This window comes from Pristiophorus japonicus, chromosome 21, assembly GCF_044704955.1.
Source record: "Pristiophorus japonicus isolate sPriJap1 chromosome 21, sPriJap1.hap1, whole genome shotgun sequence".
NCBI lineage: Eukaryota > Metazoa > Chordata > Chondrichthyes > Pristiophoridae > Pristiophorus > Pristiophorus japonicus.
The window spans coordinates 90,930,053-90,947,013 of record NC_091997.1 but is presented as its reverse complement, the minus strand read 5'-3'; the positions used below and the strand labels follow the sequence as shown (position 1 = coordinate 90,947,013).

The window sequence follows — 16,961 nt, the reverse complement described above, 5'->3', positions numbered from 1 at the left end:
CGAAAATCCCGCCCAAAGCTCTCGCTCAGCAGAGTGGGGAGCTAGTTGGCCAAGTCGCGGGGAGTCTCACGGACCGCGTTAAACATCACAGGAATTGGAGATATGACGTGTGGCGAGTGCAGCGAGCTCAGGGGCAATTGGGGACATTGGGCCTGTGGTTCCCAAAGCTCTCTATCACTGGGAGTTTCCTCACTTCCTGTCTGGGCCTGTGGTAGACTCATTGATAGCACCACAGAACGGTTACAGCATGGAACAAGGCCATTCGGCCCGTCGAGCCCGTGCCGGCTCTCTGCAAGAGCACCTCAGCCTCCCTTCCTCCGTAGCCCTGTAAACAAATTTCCATCATATACTCACCAAACTCCCTTTTGAAAGCCACGATTGAGTCTCCCTCCACCACGCTCTCAGGCAGCGTATTCCAGATCCTAACCACTCGCTGCATAAAGAAGTTTTTCCTCAATATCGCCTTTGGTTCTTCTGCCAATCACCTTAAATCTGTGTCCTCTGGTCCTCGACCCTTCCACCAATGGGAACAGTTTCTCTCGATCTACTCTGTCTAGATCCCTCGTGATTTTGAACACCTCGATCAAATCTGCTCTCAATCTTCTCTGCTCTCAGGAGAACAACCCCAGCTTCTCCAGTCTATCCACGGAACTGAAGTCCCTCGTCCCTGGAACCATTCTCGTAAATCTAGAGAGAGAGATTGATTGCTGTGATTAGCCAACAGCTCCTATCATCGTTGTATCACGAAGGTGAACTAGACGGACCTTGGTATTTTTGTGTTCACTCAGATGTGAAAAGAACCAGAGGGGTCATAAGGAGAAACATAGAAAATAGGTGCAGGAGTAGGCCATTCGGCCCTTCGAGCCTGCACCACCATTCAATAAGATCATGGCTGATCATTCACCTCAGTACCCCTTTCCTGCTTTCTCTCCATACCCCTTGATCCCTTTAGCCATCAGGGCCATATCTAACTTCCTCTTGAATATATCCAATGAACTGGCATCAACAACTCTCTGCAGCAGGGAATTCCACAGGTTGACAACTCTCAGTGAAGAAGTTTCTCCTCATCTTGGTCCTAAATGGCCTACCCCTTATCCTAAGACTGTGACCCCTGGTTCTGGACCTGCCCAACATCGGTACTGAGTTGTTGTGATGTGGAACGCGCTGCTTGAGAGGGCGGTGGGAGCAGATTGAACAGCAACTTTCAAAAGAGAATTGGATAAATACTTCAGAAAGATTTGCAGGGCTGTGGGGAAAGAGCGGGGGAGTGGGACTCACAGAGCCGGCACGGACACGATGGGCTGAATGACCTCCTCCTGTGCTGTAAGATTCTACCTAAGGGAGACCAAGAGCAAAACAGCAAATGTTAATAAAATGAGCTGAAGATAAACAATACAGGAGAACTATTGGATTCCGGGCTTGTTCCCCATCACCATCGCCGAGATCAGCTGCTGAAGGAGCTTTCCATAAAGCTAACCTTCGATCCTGTTACATACATGAAGTGTTCCCATTTCTACCCAACTTTCCCAAACATGTTTGTGTCTTATAAAAATGATATCAAAGGCTCAAAAAGCAAAGTACTGTATATGGTGGGTCAGGCCTCAATTATCAAAAGCCGGTTCTCGATGTCGGGCACAGAGCTGGACGTACCCCATTGCGAAGCATGTAATAATCCAAAGTACGGCCCGATTCCAGCCAGATCCCTTTCCTTGGATCATCGTCCGACAGGAACAAACCGTAATCAGAGGCTGAAAAACAGGAATTCACAACACACACAACTTGCTCTGTGATCAATCAGCATTCACTGGTATCCAGAAATCAGTGGCAGTTCACCCAGAAAAAATGTGAAATGAAAAACACTGTTGAACTTGGACATTACTCAGCAGCATCAATCGCAGCCCAAAGTGCATTTCAACATAATAGTTCAGAGTTTCCTCTGCATTCCTCTCCACTCCCCCATCTCTCCTCCCCCGCCCACCCCTTCCCCTCTCCTCCCCCGCCCACCCCTTCCCCTCTTCTGCCCCACCCACCCCTCTCCCCTCTCTGTTCTCCTCCCCAGCCCACACCTCCCCCCTCCTCTCCCCAGCCCACACCTCTCCCCTCCCCTCCCCCCTCTCCTCCCCCGCTCACCCCTCTCCCCCCCCGCCCACTCCTCCCCCTCCTCTCCACCACTCACCCCTCCCCCCCACCCTTCCCCTCCCTCCCCTCACCCGCCCTGCCCTCCTGTCTCCTCTCATCCCCTCCCTTCTTCTCTCCCCTCTCCACCCTCTCCTCCTCTCCCCCACCCTCCCTTGGCTAACCACCCCCCATCCCTCTTCTCTTCTCCCCTGCCCTGCCCTCTCACTGGCTTCGTGCCCTGTGTCTCTGGGCCTGACTGGCACTGGAGTGTTGACCGAGGTGGAGATTCAGTGATGCCCGTCTCTCCAGTTCTGGCTCTTCAGTCAGAGAAGCTATTGGATGGTCAGAGTAGCCCAGCTCACCCACACTGAGTGGAAGTGGAAGGGCCTTTATTAAGACTGCACAGAACGTTTGGCCCTAGAATTCACTTCCTCCCTTGGGCAACTGCGTGGCCTTCTCTGGGCAGCACTCCTCAGACCTGCCCCCGAGCAAAACATGGGCTCGGACCGTGGGCCGCGCCAATCATTAGTTCCAGCCATCAGGAGCTGATTCACTCAAAGTTTATTTCTTATGTTCTTTTGTAAAGCCAACATCTCAGTTTGCTGCCCCCAGTGCTCACTGACCCACATTGGCTCCCGGTTAAGCAACGCCTCGATTTTAAAATTCTCATCCTTGTTTACAAATCCCTCCATGGCCTCACCCCTCCCTATCTCTGTAATCTCCTCCAGCCCCCCCCCCCCCCACCCCCCCGAGATGTCTGCGCTCCTCTAATTCTGCTCTCCTGAGCATCCCGGATTATAATCGCTCCACCATTGGTGGCCGTGCCTTCTGTTGCCTGGGCCCCAAGCTCTGGAACTCCCTCCCTAAACCTCTCCGCCTCTCTCTCCTCCTTCAAGACGCTCCTTAAAACCCACCTCTATCCTGTCCCAATATCTCCTTATGAGGCTCGATGTCAAATTTCGTTTGATGACCAGGTGCGCGCCTGTGGAAGGCGTTTACAACGTTAAAAGGTGCTATAAAGTTGTTGCGGTGGCATTGACGAGGTAAACACTCCCACTTGCACGATGGCGTGCTCCCAAGCTGAAAAATCCAGCCCGGGAGTTCCTTCGGCAAACATTAAGATTGAGCAAGAATTGGGGGCAGCAACCCCTGTGCCGTGGGGAGAGAGAAATATAGGTCCAGGACCCACGGCCTCACCTTGCCCGATCTGGGCCTCTGGCACACGTTCTCGGATTATGCGACACGCATCGTAAACCACCGTGGACGGCTCGAACTGCATGGTCTTGACGACATTGCACTGGCGGACACAGATCTTCAGCGACAGAGCCACCATCGTGACACGCAATTGTCAACCGGCCCCTCACCGCACCTGGGTAGGAAAACAAGCAGACATTCTTCACTGTACACACGCAAGTTCTTTCGGTCTTTCCACATCCCCTCCCCTTCCCAGGGCACTTTCCCATGCAAACGCAGGAGATACAACACCTGCCCTTTTACCCCCTCACTTCCCACTGTCCAGGACCCCAAATACTCCTTCCAGGTGAAACAGTGATTTACTTGTACTTGCAATTCAGTATACTGTATTCGCTGCTCACGATGTGGTCTCCTCTACATTGGGGAGACCAAGCAGAGATTGGGTGACCACTTTGCTGAACACCTGCGTTCAGTCCGTAAGTGTGACCCTGAGCTTCCGGTTGCCTGTCACTTTAATTCCCCGCTCCACTCGCACTCTGACCTCTCCGTCCTCGGCCTCCTGCACTGTTCCAATGAAGCTCAACGCACGCTCGAGGAGCAGCACCTCATCTTTCGTTTAGACACTTTACAGCCGTCTGAACTCAACATCGAGTTCAACAATTTCACACCAGAACCTCTGCCCACATTTTTTTCCTGTTTTTTCCTACGCCAGCTGTTGATTCTGCCATTCCCATTTACACCCTCTCTAGACTCATCTTCTGTTTCTTTACTTGTCCCATTACCATCTCCTTTTGCTTTGTACAATCAGACCGTGGCGTCATTGAATCTCTCCTGCCTCCCACCCAATCACAGACCTTCCCTTTTGTTCTTTCCTCCCCCTCCCCCCTTTCCCTGCCCCTGCACTTGCTTAAAAACCTGTTACATCTCTAACTTTTCCCAGTTCTGACGAAGGGTCGTAGACCCGAAACGTTAACTCGGTTTCTCTCTCCACAGTCGCTGCCCGACCCGCTGAGTATCTCCAGCGTTTTCTGGTTTTATTTCTGATTCCAGCATCCGCAGTATTTTCCTTTTGTATTTGTTCTTTTTTATTTATTCGTTCCTGGGATGTGGGCGTCGCTGGCAAGGCCGGCATTTATTGCCCATCCCTAATCACCCCTTGAGAAGGTGGTGGTGAGCTGCCTTCTTGAACCGCTGCAGTCCGTGTGGCAAAGGTACTCCCATCATCATCATTGGCGGCTCCTTGCTTCCACGTCAAAAAGGGATGAGTTCACAGTTGTTTCACTGAAGGACCTATATTCCAGATCCTATACTACATCCTGAAGGATGGAAGATGTCTGTGCGTGGATTTTTTTTAACGTGGGGTGACCGTTGCACACCAGCCACCACACGGGTTTGACAGAGCTAGGTCTTGGTCCAGTGGTAAGGGTTAACCAGGACGACTGGAGACCTGCTCTGCTGCACGGACCTAGTGTGCACACATATCGCAGTGTGGGCTGGGCCCGTGCTGCCCCTGGGCCCTCACCTCTCCTGGGCCCCGATCACGTCCCTCGACAGTCTCTCGCCGCTCCTTCTCCCACAGTGCTGTTAGGGAGTGAGCTCCAGGATTTTGACCCAGCAACGATGAATGAACGGCCAATTTATGTCCCAGTCAGGATGGTGCTCCCGTCCTTCTATCACCCCACTCACCCTGAACAGCCCCCAACCCCTGCAACACCAAGCGGTAGATTTGAAGCACCTTGAGGTTCACGTCCGTGGTTTCCGCACCATAATCCCGGTGACACATCAGGCCGGTTTGTGTGCCCGAGGTTGGTGGGAGGGGGGCGCAGAGGGACTTTCTAAACAAGGGACTTGAATTTGCCGCTTGGTGTTGGGGAGGGCCCCGAGGGCGAGTGGGCCCTCAGGAGGTAGAGCGGAGCCAGGCCACGGAGGGACCCGTCAGGACTCCACGCTGTGGGGGCCACAGGAACTGGGCCGATGGAGAAGCGACTCTCTGTGGGACGGGACACTGGCGTTTTGTCACAAAACTCATCAGACTGGTCAATGCGTGACACAACGCCCGTAAAAACAGAAACCGGCAGTGGGAATGAAAAATATCGCTGCCGGCACTTGGGAAACGGAGAATCAGACTTGCTGCACAGTCAGGATTATCGCTGCTCCGCACGGCTGCAAATGGCAGCAATCCATTGTCTGCATTCATCACAATCAAAGCACAATATAGCAAGCATTAAAACAGAATGCTGGATTAGAGTGGGTCAGGAAACACAATGCAAGCGTGCAGCCACTGCCGGGAGCAGTGACGGACGCTGACTCCGCAGTCTGTGTGGCTACAGCTCACTTACAGACGGGAGCTTATAAACCCAGAGCCGGTATAAACACTAACATCGCACTCATTCACCGACTGACTCCTTCCATCAGCTGTGTAAAGCCAGGCCCGCTTCATCATTGGTTGGATTGAGTGTGTGTGTGGGGGAGGGGGCCGTTGAAGCTCAAAACCAGGGTCGCAAACGATTCTCATCCTCGGGCAGTGAAACAGAGTGATCATACATAGAAACATAGACAATAGGAGCAGTAGGCCATTCGGCCCTTCGAGCCTGCACCGCCATTCAATATGATCATGGCTGATCCTCTATCTCAACACCATATTCCCGCTTTTCCCCCATACCCCTTGATGCCTTTTGTGTCGCGAAATCTATCTATCTCCCTCTTAAATATATTCAGTGACTTGGCCTCCACAGCCTTCTGTGGTCGAGAATTCCACAGGTTCACCCTCTGAGTGAAAACATTTCTCCTCATCTCGGTCCTAAATTTCCTACCCCGTATCCTGAGACTGTGACCCCTTGTTCTAGACCTCCCAGCCCGGGGGAAACATCCTCCCCGCATCTTTGAGTCAGAAGTTTGTGGGTTCAAGTCCCACTCCAGGAACTTGAGCACATAAATCTAGGCTGACACTCCCAGTGCAGTGCTGAGGGAGTGCTGCACTGTCGGAGGTGCCGTCTTTTCCATGAGATGTTAAACCGAGGCCCCGTCTGCTCTCTCAGGTGGATGTAAAAGATCCCATGGCACTATTTCGAAGAAGAGCAGGGGAGTTATCCCCGGTGTCCTATATAACTGGAATTGGATTCATTGTACACAAAGTCTTCCAGGACCAATTTCAAATCAATGCACATCGACCTGGCTCAGTGGGCAGCACTCTCAAAACCAAGTCAGAAGGTCGAGAGTTCAAATCCCACTCCAAGACTTGAGCACATTATCTGGGTGGACACTCTCAATGCTGCAATGCCGTCTTTCAGCTGAGACGTTAAACCGAGGCCCTGTCTGCTCTCTCAGGTGGATGTAAAAGATCCCATGGCACTATTTCGAAGAGCAGGCGAGTTATCCCCGGTATCCTGGCCAATATTTATCCCTCAACATCACTAAAACAGATTAACAATGCTTGTAGGAGCTTGCTGTGCACAAATTGGCTGCCGTGTTTCCTACATTACAACAGTGACTACACTCCAGCAGTACGGCATTGGCTGTGAAGCACTTTGGGACATCCTGAGGTTGTGAAAGGCGCTATAGAAATGCAAGTCTATCTTTACCGGCTCACCAAAACCTCCTCGATATTCTATGAACTTATTAAATAGCTCAGCTATGTCCAGACTGAAGCAGAAACAGACATTCATATTTTCAGTACACATCGAGATAGCGGTGATTGCGTCTCTGAGGCGGAGAGCATCGCCACCGCTCATGCTGCGATTCAGAAGAATGCCCAGTGATTGATATCGTTCTCGCTGGAGTGCCGCCAACGCACATAGCAACACGTCCCTGGCTACTGACACTTGGAGTGCACTGGGGGACTGATAACCCGGGCAGTCTGGGGTCCATGGGGCACGGGGGGGGGTGCTGGATAACCCGGGCAGTGTGGGGTCCACGGGGGGCTGATAGCCCGGGCAGTCTGGGGTCCACAGAGGGAGAGACTGGGGGGGTGGGGCGGGGCTGGATAACCCAGGCAGTGTGGGGTTCACAGGACACAGGGGGACTGGGGGCACTGAGCTGGTGTTGCATTTGCCAACAGACGGCCGTGTATGGACAGATCAAATTGCCATCAAAACTACAGCAATCACAAGACAAAAGATCAGCGTGTAACTGTAAAACTCTTGCTTAAACAATGAGCCATGGTGCCAGGAGGAGCTTGGTGTGCAGGGCTGGAACTTCTATTGAAGAATGGCGAAGGTTTCCCCATTCTTCCACAAGATGCACATCCCCTCTGGAGTTAAGGTACATCTCGACCTGAGAGAGAGCAAGGTCTCCCGGGGGCCTCAGCCTCAGGCCAGGAGCACTGTGCCTCAGAAAGGTAATGCTCGGGGAAAGCTTGAAACTTGTTCCAGGCAGCTGCCTTACGGATAGAGCTTCCAGAGGGACGCTGCACATCGCCCCAGTGACCCTCGGACTGGTAGTATGGAGGGAAGAATGAGGAGAGCAACATAAACTCAATGGTAAATGTTCCATGGGGGGGGGGGGGTACGTACACAAACCTTTGAAGGTGGCAGGGCAAGTTGATAAAGCCGTTAAAAAAGCAGACGTATTCCTTGGCGTTATTAATAGAGGATCGAATACCAAAGCAAGGAAGTTAATGTAGACCTTTATAAATCACTGGGTAGGCCCCAGCTGCAGTACTGTGTCGAACTCTGGGCACCACACTATAGGAAGGATGTCAAGGCCTGAGGGAGGGCGCGGAGGAGATTGACCAGAATGGTTCCAGGGATGAGGGACTTCAGTTACATGGATAGACCGGAGAAGCTGGGGTTGTTCTCCTTCGAGCAGAGAAAATTAAGAGGAGATTTGATCGAGGTGTTCAAAATCATGAGGGGTTTTGGTCGAGTAGATCGGGAGAAACTGGTCCCACTGGCGGGAGGGTGGGGGACACAGATTTAAAGATAATTGGCAAAAGAACCAGGGGGGAATATGAGGAGAATTATTTTTACGCAGCAGGTTGTTACGATCGGGAACACGTTGCCTGAAAGGGCGGTGGGAGCAGATTCAATTGTAACTTTTAAAAGGGAATTTGATGAATACTTGAAGGGGAAACATTTGCCGGGCTTTGGCAGGGAGTGGGACTAATTAGATCGCTCTTTCACAGAGCTGGCACAGGCACCTTCTGTGCTGTGTGATTCTATGATGAAAAATGATACTGGTTCAGAGGATCAAGATGTTGAATCAGTTTGGGTGGAGATAAGGAATAATAAAGGAGAAGAAGCCACTGGTGGTTGTAGTCTATCGGCCCCCTGACAGTAGCCACACTGTTGGACAGAGTGTAAATCAAGAAATAATGGAGACTTGTAAAAAAGGAATGGCAATAATCATGGCCAATTTTAATCTTCATTTAGACTGGACAAATCAAATTGGCCAAGGTAGCCTTGAGGAAGAGTTCACAGAGTGTATCCAGGATAGTTTCCTTGAACAGTACGTTGTGAAACCAACCTGGGAGCAGGCTATCCTGGATCTGGTACTGTATAATAAGACAGGATTAATAAATGATCTCATAATAAAGGATCCTCTAGGAAAGAGTGATCGTAGCATGGTTGAATTTCAAATTCAGTTGGAGGGTGAGAAAGTTGGGTCTCAAACCTGTGTCTTAAGCTTAAATAAAGGAGATTACAAAGGTATGAAGGCAGAGTTGGCTAAAGTGGACTGGGAAAATAGATTAAAGTGTGGGACAGTTGATGAGCAGTGGCAGACATTTAAGGAGCTATTTCATAACTCGCAATAAAAATATATTCCAGTGAGAAGAAAAAAATAGAAGGGAGAACCATTCGTGGCTAACTAAGGACGTAAAGGATGGTATCAAATTGAAAACAAGGGCATACAATGTGGCCAAGATTAGTGGGAGGCCAGAGGATTGGGAAACTTTTAAAAGCCAGCAAAGGACGACTAAAAAAAAATAAAGAGAGGGAAGATAAATTATGAGAGTAAACTAGCACAAAATATAAAAATAGATAGCAAAAGCTTCTACAGGTATATAAAAAGGAAGAGAGTAGCTAAAGTAAACGTTGGTCAGAGGATGAGACTGGGGAATTAATAATGGGTAACGGAAATGGCGGAGACTTTGAACAAATATTTTGTATCGGTCTTCACAGTAGAAGACACTAAAAATATCCCAATAGTGGGTAATCAAAGGGCTATAGGGAGCAAGGAACTTAAAACAATCACTATCACTAAAGAAAAAGTACTCGATAAAATAATGGGACTAAAGGTGGACAAGTCCCCTGGACCCGATGGCTTGCATCCTAGGGTCTTAAAAGTGGCTGCAGAGATAGTAGATCCATTGGTTGTAATCTACCAAAATTCCCTGGATTCTGGAAAGGTCCCAGCAGATTGGAAAACCGTAAATGTAATGTCTCTATTTAAAAAAGGAGGCAGACAAAAATCAGGAAACTATAGACCAGTTAGCTTAACATCTGTCGTTGGGAAAATGCTGGAATCCATTATTAAAGAAGCAGTAGCAGAATATTTGGAAAAGCATAAATTTAGTCAAGCAGAGTCAGCATGGTTTTATGAAGGGAAATCATGTTTGACAAATTTACTGGAGCTCTTTGAGGATGTAACAAGCAGGGTGGATAAGGGGGATGTGGTGTATTTGAGTTTCAAGAAGGCATTCGATAAGGTGCCACATAAAAGGTTACTGCACAAGATAAAAGTTCACAGGGTAATATATTAGCATGGATAGAGGATTGGCTAACTAACAGAAAACAGAGAGTCGGGATAAATGGGTAATTTCCGGTTGGTAAACGGTAACGAGAGGGGTGCCACAGGGATCGGTGCTGGGGCCTCAACTATTTACAATCTATATTAATGACTTGGATGAAGGGACCGAGTGTAATGTAGCCAAGTTTGCTGATGATACAAAGATGGGTGGGAAAGCAAATTGTGAGGAGGACACACAAAAATCTTCAGAGATATAGACAGGCTAAGTGAGTGGCAAAAATGTGGCAGATAGAATATAATGTGGGAAAGTGTGAGGTTATCCACTTTGGCAGGACATTTTTTTTTAAATTATAATTTAAATAGGGAGAGATTACAAAATGCTGCGGTACAGAGGGGCCTGGAGGTCCTTGTGCATGAAACACAAAAAGTTAGTATACGGGTACAGCAAGTAATCAGGAAGGCAAATGGAATGTTGGCCTTTATTGCAAGGGGGATAGAGTATAAATGCAGAGAAGTCCTGCTGCAACTGTACAGGGTATTGGTGAGGCCACACCTAGAGTACTGCGTACAGTTTTGGTCTCTATATTTAAGGAAGGATATACTGCATTGAGGCAGTTCAGGGAAGGTTCACTAGGTTGATTCCGGAGATGAGGGGGTTGACTTATGAAGATAGGTTGTGCAGGTTGGGCATATACTCATTGGAGTTTAGAAGAATGAGAGGTGAGCTTATTGAAACATATAAGATACTGAGGGGGCTCGACAAGGTAGATGCAGAGAGGATGTTTCCCTTCGTGGGGGATTCTAGAACTAGGGGGCATCGTCTCAGAATAAGGGATCGCCCATTTAAAACTGAGATGAGGAGAAATTTCTTCTCCCAGAGGGTTGTAAATCTGTGGAATTCACTGCCTCAGAGAGCTGTGGAGGCTGGGACATTGAATATATTGAAGACAGAAATAGATTTTTGAGTGATAAGGGAGTGAAGGGTTATGGGGAGCGGGCAGGGAAGTGGAGCTGAGTCCATGATCAGATCAGTCACGATCTTACTTCTCTCAGCAGGCTTGAGGGGCCGAATGGCCGACTCCTGCTCCTATTTCTTATGTTCTTATGTTTTTTTTATGTAGGTGCAACTTCAGCAGCGAGGTTTAAGCTCTGTCTGGCACTGACTGACTTGGGTGCTTGCCCATTGGACCGAGCTTTCAGTCTGCCTTGAGACCAATGCCGGCAAGCATTCAAGAGGCACGAGGCCAAGATCGAGGTCGAGGTTTGGACCGAGCAGGACCCCCTTGGGTGCAGCATTCCGAATGACTATTGACTTTGCAACTTGGCTGCTGCAATGGCCGGCCAAGTGATGGCACCCATCCAGAACCTGAACCCAAGCTGGGCCCCCACTCACTACAAGTGTCCCACTCTCATTCTGGCAACGCTAATAGGGAAATGCCCAGATTAGTAGCAGGCAAAAAATTCTGTCAACTATATTAAGGCATAGACTTGGCAAAACCTGCACAACAGTAGCGTAACCAGGAACAGCCAGCGTGGATTTAGAGCAGGGAAGTCCCACCTGACACAGCTCGGTAACCGCACGGAGGACATTGCGGGAGAAATGGAGCTCCCTGCCAAACATTGCGCCACCCTGAAAGGTTTTGACGTGGTCGTTCAGGAAACTCGACGAATAAAGCGTCCTCTCCCGAGGAGCAGGCGGAAAATACGGTCTGTCCTTCCATTCCTGCCTTCACCACCTGGTCACCATTCCTCTGAAATTATTCACGGGCTGTCGGTGTTTCGCGGTTTGTCACAAAGCTCAGTAAGTTTCGAATCCTGCGCTCTATCTGTCTGGTTTATTTGCACAATGGGTGCACCCCTCCAGAGCCGCTCTTCGGCCCATGCAATTGCCTGTGGGTCCCGAGCCAGGACACGGGCCACAATCAGGCCCAGTGCCTGCAGCCTAGCAATGGTACTAACCGATCCCTGACCATTATCTCAACTATTGTTCAAAGAACCGTGGAAATTTACAGCATAAAAGGAGGCCATTTCAGCCCATCGTGTCCGCGCCGGCCGACCAAGAGCTATCCAGCCGAATCCCACTTTCCAGCTCTAGGGCGGGGGAGTGGGACTGGCTGAGCTGCTCTTGCAGAGAGCCGACACGGACTCAAGGGGCCGAATGGCCTCCTTCTGTGCTGTAACCATTCTATGATTCTATAATTCCAGCGGTTCCGGGGTGAACCAACAAGGCAGTTTGAAGGGGAATGTGAAACCCAGATTGGGATAGAGATCAGATTCTGGGAGCAACGTGGCAGGCAGGCTGGTAGCCGACAAGCCGTTGCTTTCTCTGGCGAGAATGATCCCGACATGGAATATAGAATAAAATGATTACGTGCTCAACCTCACATTCAAACACACCTAGCTACAGCCTGCTTCCACAAGGAGCTTTCATTTTATGATTTGCACAATTCCCAATAACTGACTCAACTTTCTTACCGGTCTTCAACATTTTTGCGGATTTGAATTTTGTTTTGCAAGGTTATCCGTGCAAATACAACACTGGATTTAAAACTTACTGCAATTCAGAGCAAACTTCAAAAAGCTTAGTAAAGAACTATGAATAATTTCATAGGAATTGCTAGATGAAAAAAGACCAATGTCCATCTCGTTCTCCTTCTACCACCTTGGCAGTCACATGATGCAACGATAATGGAGCTGTTGACCAATCACAGCGATCGATCGCTATCAATGGGTCTACAACAGAGCCAGACACGAGGTGAGGAAAGCCCCAGTGGGGGAGAGCTTTGGAAACCACAGGCCCACAGTCCCCTGTCCCCCCCACCGAGCTCGCTGGACTCACCACACGGCATGGCTCACATTACTCGTACTGAATCCCAAAATGTTTTTTTTTGAAAGAAATCTAATTTGCATCTGAATGGATCAGTACCACCTGTTTCCACCGTCTCCCGAGGGCACCTGCTCCGCAGACTGAACTCTCGATCACTGAAACATTGGGGCCGAGTTTAACCCTAATCGCCCGACAGAAACCTGGAGGGCGGGCAGTTATATAAAAACATAAGAAATAGGAGCAGGAGTAGACCAAACGGCCACTCGAGCCTGCTCCGCCATTTAATACGATCATGGCTGATCCGATCTTTCTTCTTTTTTCTTTTCTTTATCAGTAAGTAATCTTTAGCATTGTTGTTACCAAACTAAGGGTTAAGTCATGGCAGGAGAGCTCGGACACGTGTTATGCTCCTCCTGTACCATGTGGGAACTCAGGGACGCTTCCGGTGTCCCTGACGACTACGTGTGCGGGAAGTGTATCCACCTCCAGCTCCTGACTGACCACACTGCGGCCCTGGAGCTGCGGTGGATTCACTCTGCAGCATGCACGATGCTGAGAATGACGTGAATAGCACATTTAGCGAGTTGGTCTTACCACAGGTAAAGGTTACACAGCCAGATAGGGAATGGAAGACCAACAGGAAGAGCAGTGCAAGGAAGGTAGTGCAGGGGTCCCCTGCGGTCATCCCCCTGCAAAACAGATACACCGCCTTGGGTATTGTTGAGGGGGATGACTCATCATGGGAGGGCAGCAGCAGCCAAGTTCATGGCACCGTGGGTGGCTCTGCTGCACAGAAGGGCAGGGAAAAGAGTGGGAGAGCAATAGTGATAGGGGATTCAATGGTAAGGGGAATAGATAGGCGTTTCTGCGGCCGCAACTGAGACTCCAGGATGGTATGTTGCCTCCTGGTGCAAGGGTCAAGGATGTCTCAGAGCGGGTGCAGGACATTCTGAAAAGGGAGGGTGAACAGCCAGTTGTCATGGTGCATATAGGTATCAATGATATAGGTAAAAAAACAGGATGAGATCCTATGAGATGAATTTAGGGAGCTAGGAGTTAAATTAAAAAGTAGAACCTCAAAAGTAATAATCTCAGGATTGCTACAGTGCCACGTGCTAGTCAGAGTAGGAATCGCAGGATAGCTCAGATGAATACATGGCTTGAGGAGTGGTGCAGAAGGGAGGGATTCAAATTCCTGAGACATTGGAACCGGTTCTGGGGGAGGTGGGACCAGTACAAACCGGACAGTCTGCACCTGGGCAGGACCGGAACCAATGTCCTCGGGGGAGTGTTTGCTAGTGCTGTTGGGGAGGAGCTAAACTAACTTGGCAGGGGGATGGGAACCTATGCAGGGAGACAGAGGGTAATAAAATGGAGTCAGAAGCAAAAGATCGAAAGGAGAATAGTAAAAGAGGAGGTCAGAGAAACCCAAGGCAAAAAACAAAAAGGGCCACATTACAGCAAAATTCTAAAGGGGCAAAGTGTGTTAAAAAGACAAGCCTGAAGGCTCTGTGCCTCAATGCGAGGAGTATTCGGAATAAGATGGACGAATTAACTGCGCAGACAGCAGTTAACGGGTATGATGTAATTGGCATCACGGAGACATGACTCCAGGGTGACCAAGGCTGGGAACTCAATATCAGAACTGTACACATTGTCCGCATGCCCGACACTCGACTCCCGAAACAAGCGCTGTACTCCGAGCTCTGCCACAGCAAGTGAGCTCCAGGTGGGCAGAGAACACGCTTCAAGGACGCCCTCAAAGCCTCCTTGAAAAAATCTAACAGCCCCATCAACTCTTGGGAATCCCTGGCCCAAGACTGCTCGAAGTGAAGGAGAAGCATCCGAGAAGGCGGCGAGCACCTCGGGTCTCTGCGCCGGGAGCATGCGGAAGCCCAAGTACAGACAGCGCAAGGAGCGCACAACAACCCAAGCCCCCCTCCCACCCGTCCCTCCAACCACCGTCTGACCCACCTGTGGCCGAGACTGTAGGTTCCGTATTGGACTCATCAGTCCCCTGAGAACTCATGTTAGTGTGGAAGCAAGTCATCCTCGACTCCGAGGGACTGCCCAAGAAGGAGAAGACACAGTACACAGTGCGATCACACCAATGATTTACAACAGATTTCCTCACTGTTGACCAACATCCGATTTGTTTTACTCACTACCACACAGCAGTGTTGCGATAGCTTCAATCTATTGTCAAACAGGACCCCCAGATCTCGCTCCTTTTCCAGACAAATGATTTTCTCTCCAGTAACGGTCCCTTCCTGGATGTTGTGACCCTGATGTGAAGCACTTTGCATTTTTCCAATTCTTGTAAATGCAAACGTGATCACATTCTGATCAATTTAAAGCCTTTGTGTTGGAGATGTGATCGTCCTTGTTGCTTATAATCAAACCCAGCATGTTCTCTCCCTTCTTGGCTCGTTCACAAAATGAGTCATAACGCAGCGTTCCATTAACTCCAGAGGTCCCTGCCTGACTTACCAGGAGAGACGGAGGCCCCAATACTTACGGGAAAGTTCCTTACCGAATGAAGGATATACTAGCCATTGCGGGAGTGCAACGAAGGTTCACCAGACTGATTCCTGGGCTGGGGGGGATTGTCCTATGAGGAGAGATTGAGCAGACTAGGCCTATATTCTCTAGTGTTTAGAAGAATGAGAGGTGATCTCATTGAAACAGGGTAGATGCAGGGAGGATGTTTCCCCCGGGCTGGAGTGTCTAGAACCAGGGGTCACAGTCTCAGGATAAGGGGTCGGCCATTTAGGACTGAGATGAGGAGGAATTTCTTCACTCAGAGGGTGGTGAATCTTTGGAATTCTCTGCCCCAGAGGGCTGTGGAGGCTCAATCTCTGAATATATGCAAGACAGAGATCGCTAGATTTTTTGGATATTGAGGGAATTGAGGGATATGGGGACAGTGCAGGAAAGTGGAGTTGAGGTAGATCAGCCATGATCTCATTGAATGGCGGAGCAGGCTCGAGGGGCCGAATGGCCGACTCCTGCTCCTAATTCTGATGTTATGTCTCCCCGTAAGCTGCAGTGCCTCCTGTGCGATCTGCCTGCCCCGATGCACGGCCCAGTGTGATGTGAGTATGTGTGGTACCTACAACGTAAAAGCCGGTGAGCGGCTTGTGTGGGATCTCTCAGACTGCTGTGCGATTGCGCGTGCCTTAGCGGGAACTGTGGTGTGAGGGAGGCCGAAAACGGGCAACGCTCCCAGCAAAGGTGGGGCAGCAGAAGTCTTGCCGAACCGATCGGCGGGACCTCCTTAACATTCGTTCGTTCCGGCTTCCCTCCCGGCAGATGGCCAAACTGACAGGCAGGTCAGAGGGTTAAACCGGCGGTAGCAGGCCACAGCCCCGGGGGGGTGTGGGGGGAGAGAGAGAGAGAGAGAGAGAGAGAGAGAGGTCGCACTGGGGGCCGGGGGAGGCCGAAGGCTCCTGTGAGGGGCATGCGGAGACCACTCCTGTTCCCCCCGGCCCACAAGTGGGGCCCACAAGTTGTGCCGTCGATAGCTCCCGCCTCCCTTTCACTGCCGAGCTCCCCGACTCCCGGGAATGCTCAGTCCAACTCCCAACTGGCCTACAGGAGTCCGATGTAAATGTGTGAATGAGGTGCCCCACCTCTTCCCGCTGGGACACCCCGAAGCCCCTGATAGTGTGCGCAGAGTGTGGGGGTGCTGTTGCCCATATCTAACTCTTTCACGGGGGGGGTTAATATCAAGGCCATTATTGAGCCAATTTCTGGACCGTTGAAATCTCCAACTCCTATAGTTGGTCTCTGACCAGCCACCCGCCCACTGACTTGTCCCAAATATGGAATTTATACTTACTGCCACAACACCCGTCTCCTTCTAAACAATTTATATCCTTCTATATATGGAGCTCATTCATTGCACTCATTCCACCATGTCTCTGTCACACTAATAATGTCCACTAACGCGGAAACCAAGTACAAAAATATAAAATTCCGAGCTCCGATACGGCAGGCGATCTCCAAGTGGGCAGAGAACACGCTTCAAGGACACCCTCAAAGCCTCCTTGAAAAAATGTAACATCCCCACCGACACCTGGGAGTCCCTGGCCCAAGGGAAGGCGCCCAACACTTCGAGACTCTACGTTGGGAG

At 50.1% G+C, this 16,961-nt stretch overlaps 1 protein-coding gene across 7 annotated transcripts in view; it reads right to left on the bottom strand.

The window, feature by feature from the left end:
* The window catches only part of LOC139234174 (talin-2), a 379,178-nt gene that overhangs the window by 229,091 nt on the left and 133,126 nt on the right, over positions 1-16,961 (bottom strand). For all 7 annotated transcript variants that reach the window (XM_070865210.1, XM_070865207.1, XM_070865213.1 and 4 more), the window contains exons 3-4: positions 3,316-3,487; positions 1,651-1,748 (exon numbers count right to left, since the gene is read on the bottom strand). In XM_070865210.1, coding sequence (XP_070721311.1) covers positions 1,651-1,748; positions 3,316-3,451 — 234 coding nt within the window. In that variant the 5' untranslated portion in view covers positions 3,452-3,487. The remainder of the gene's footprint in view (positions 1-1,650; positions 1,749-3,315; positions 3,488-16,961) is intronic.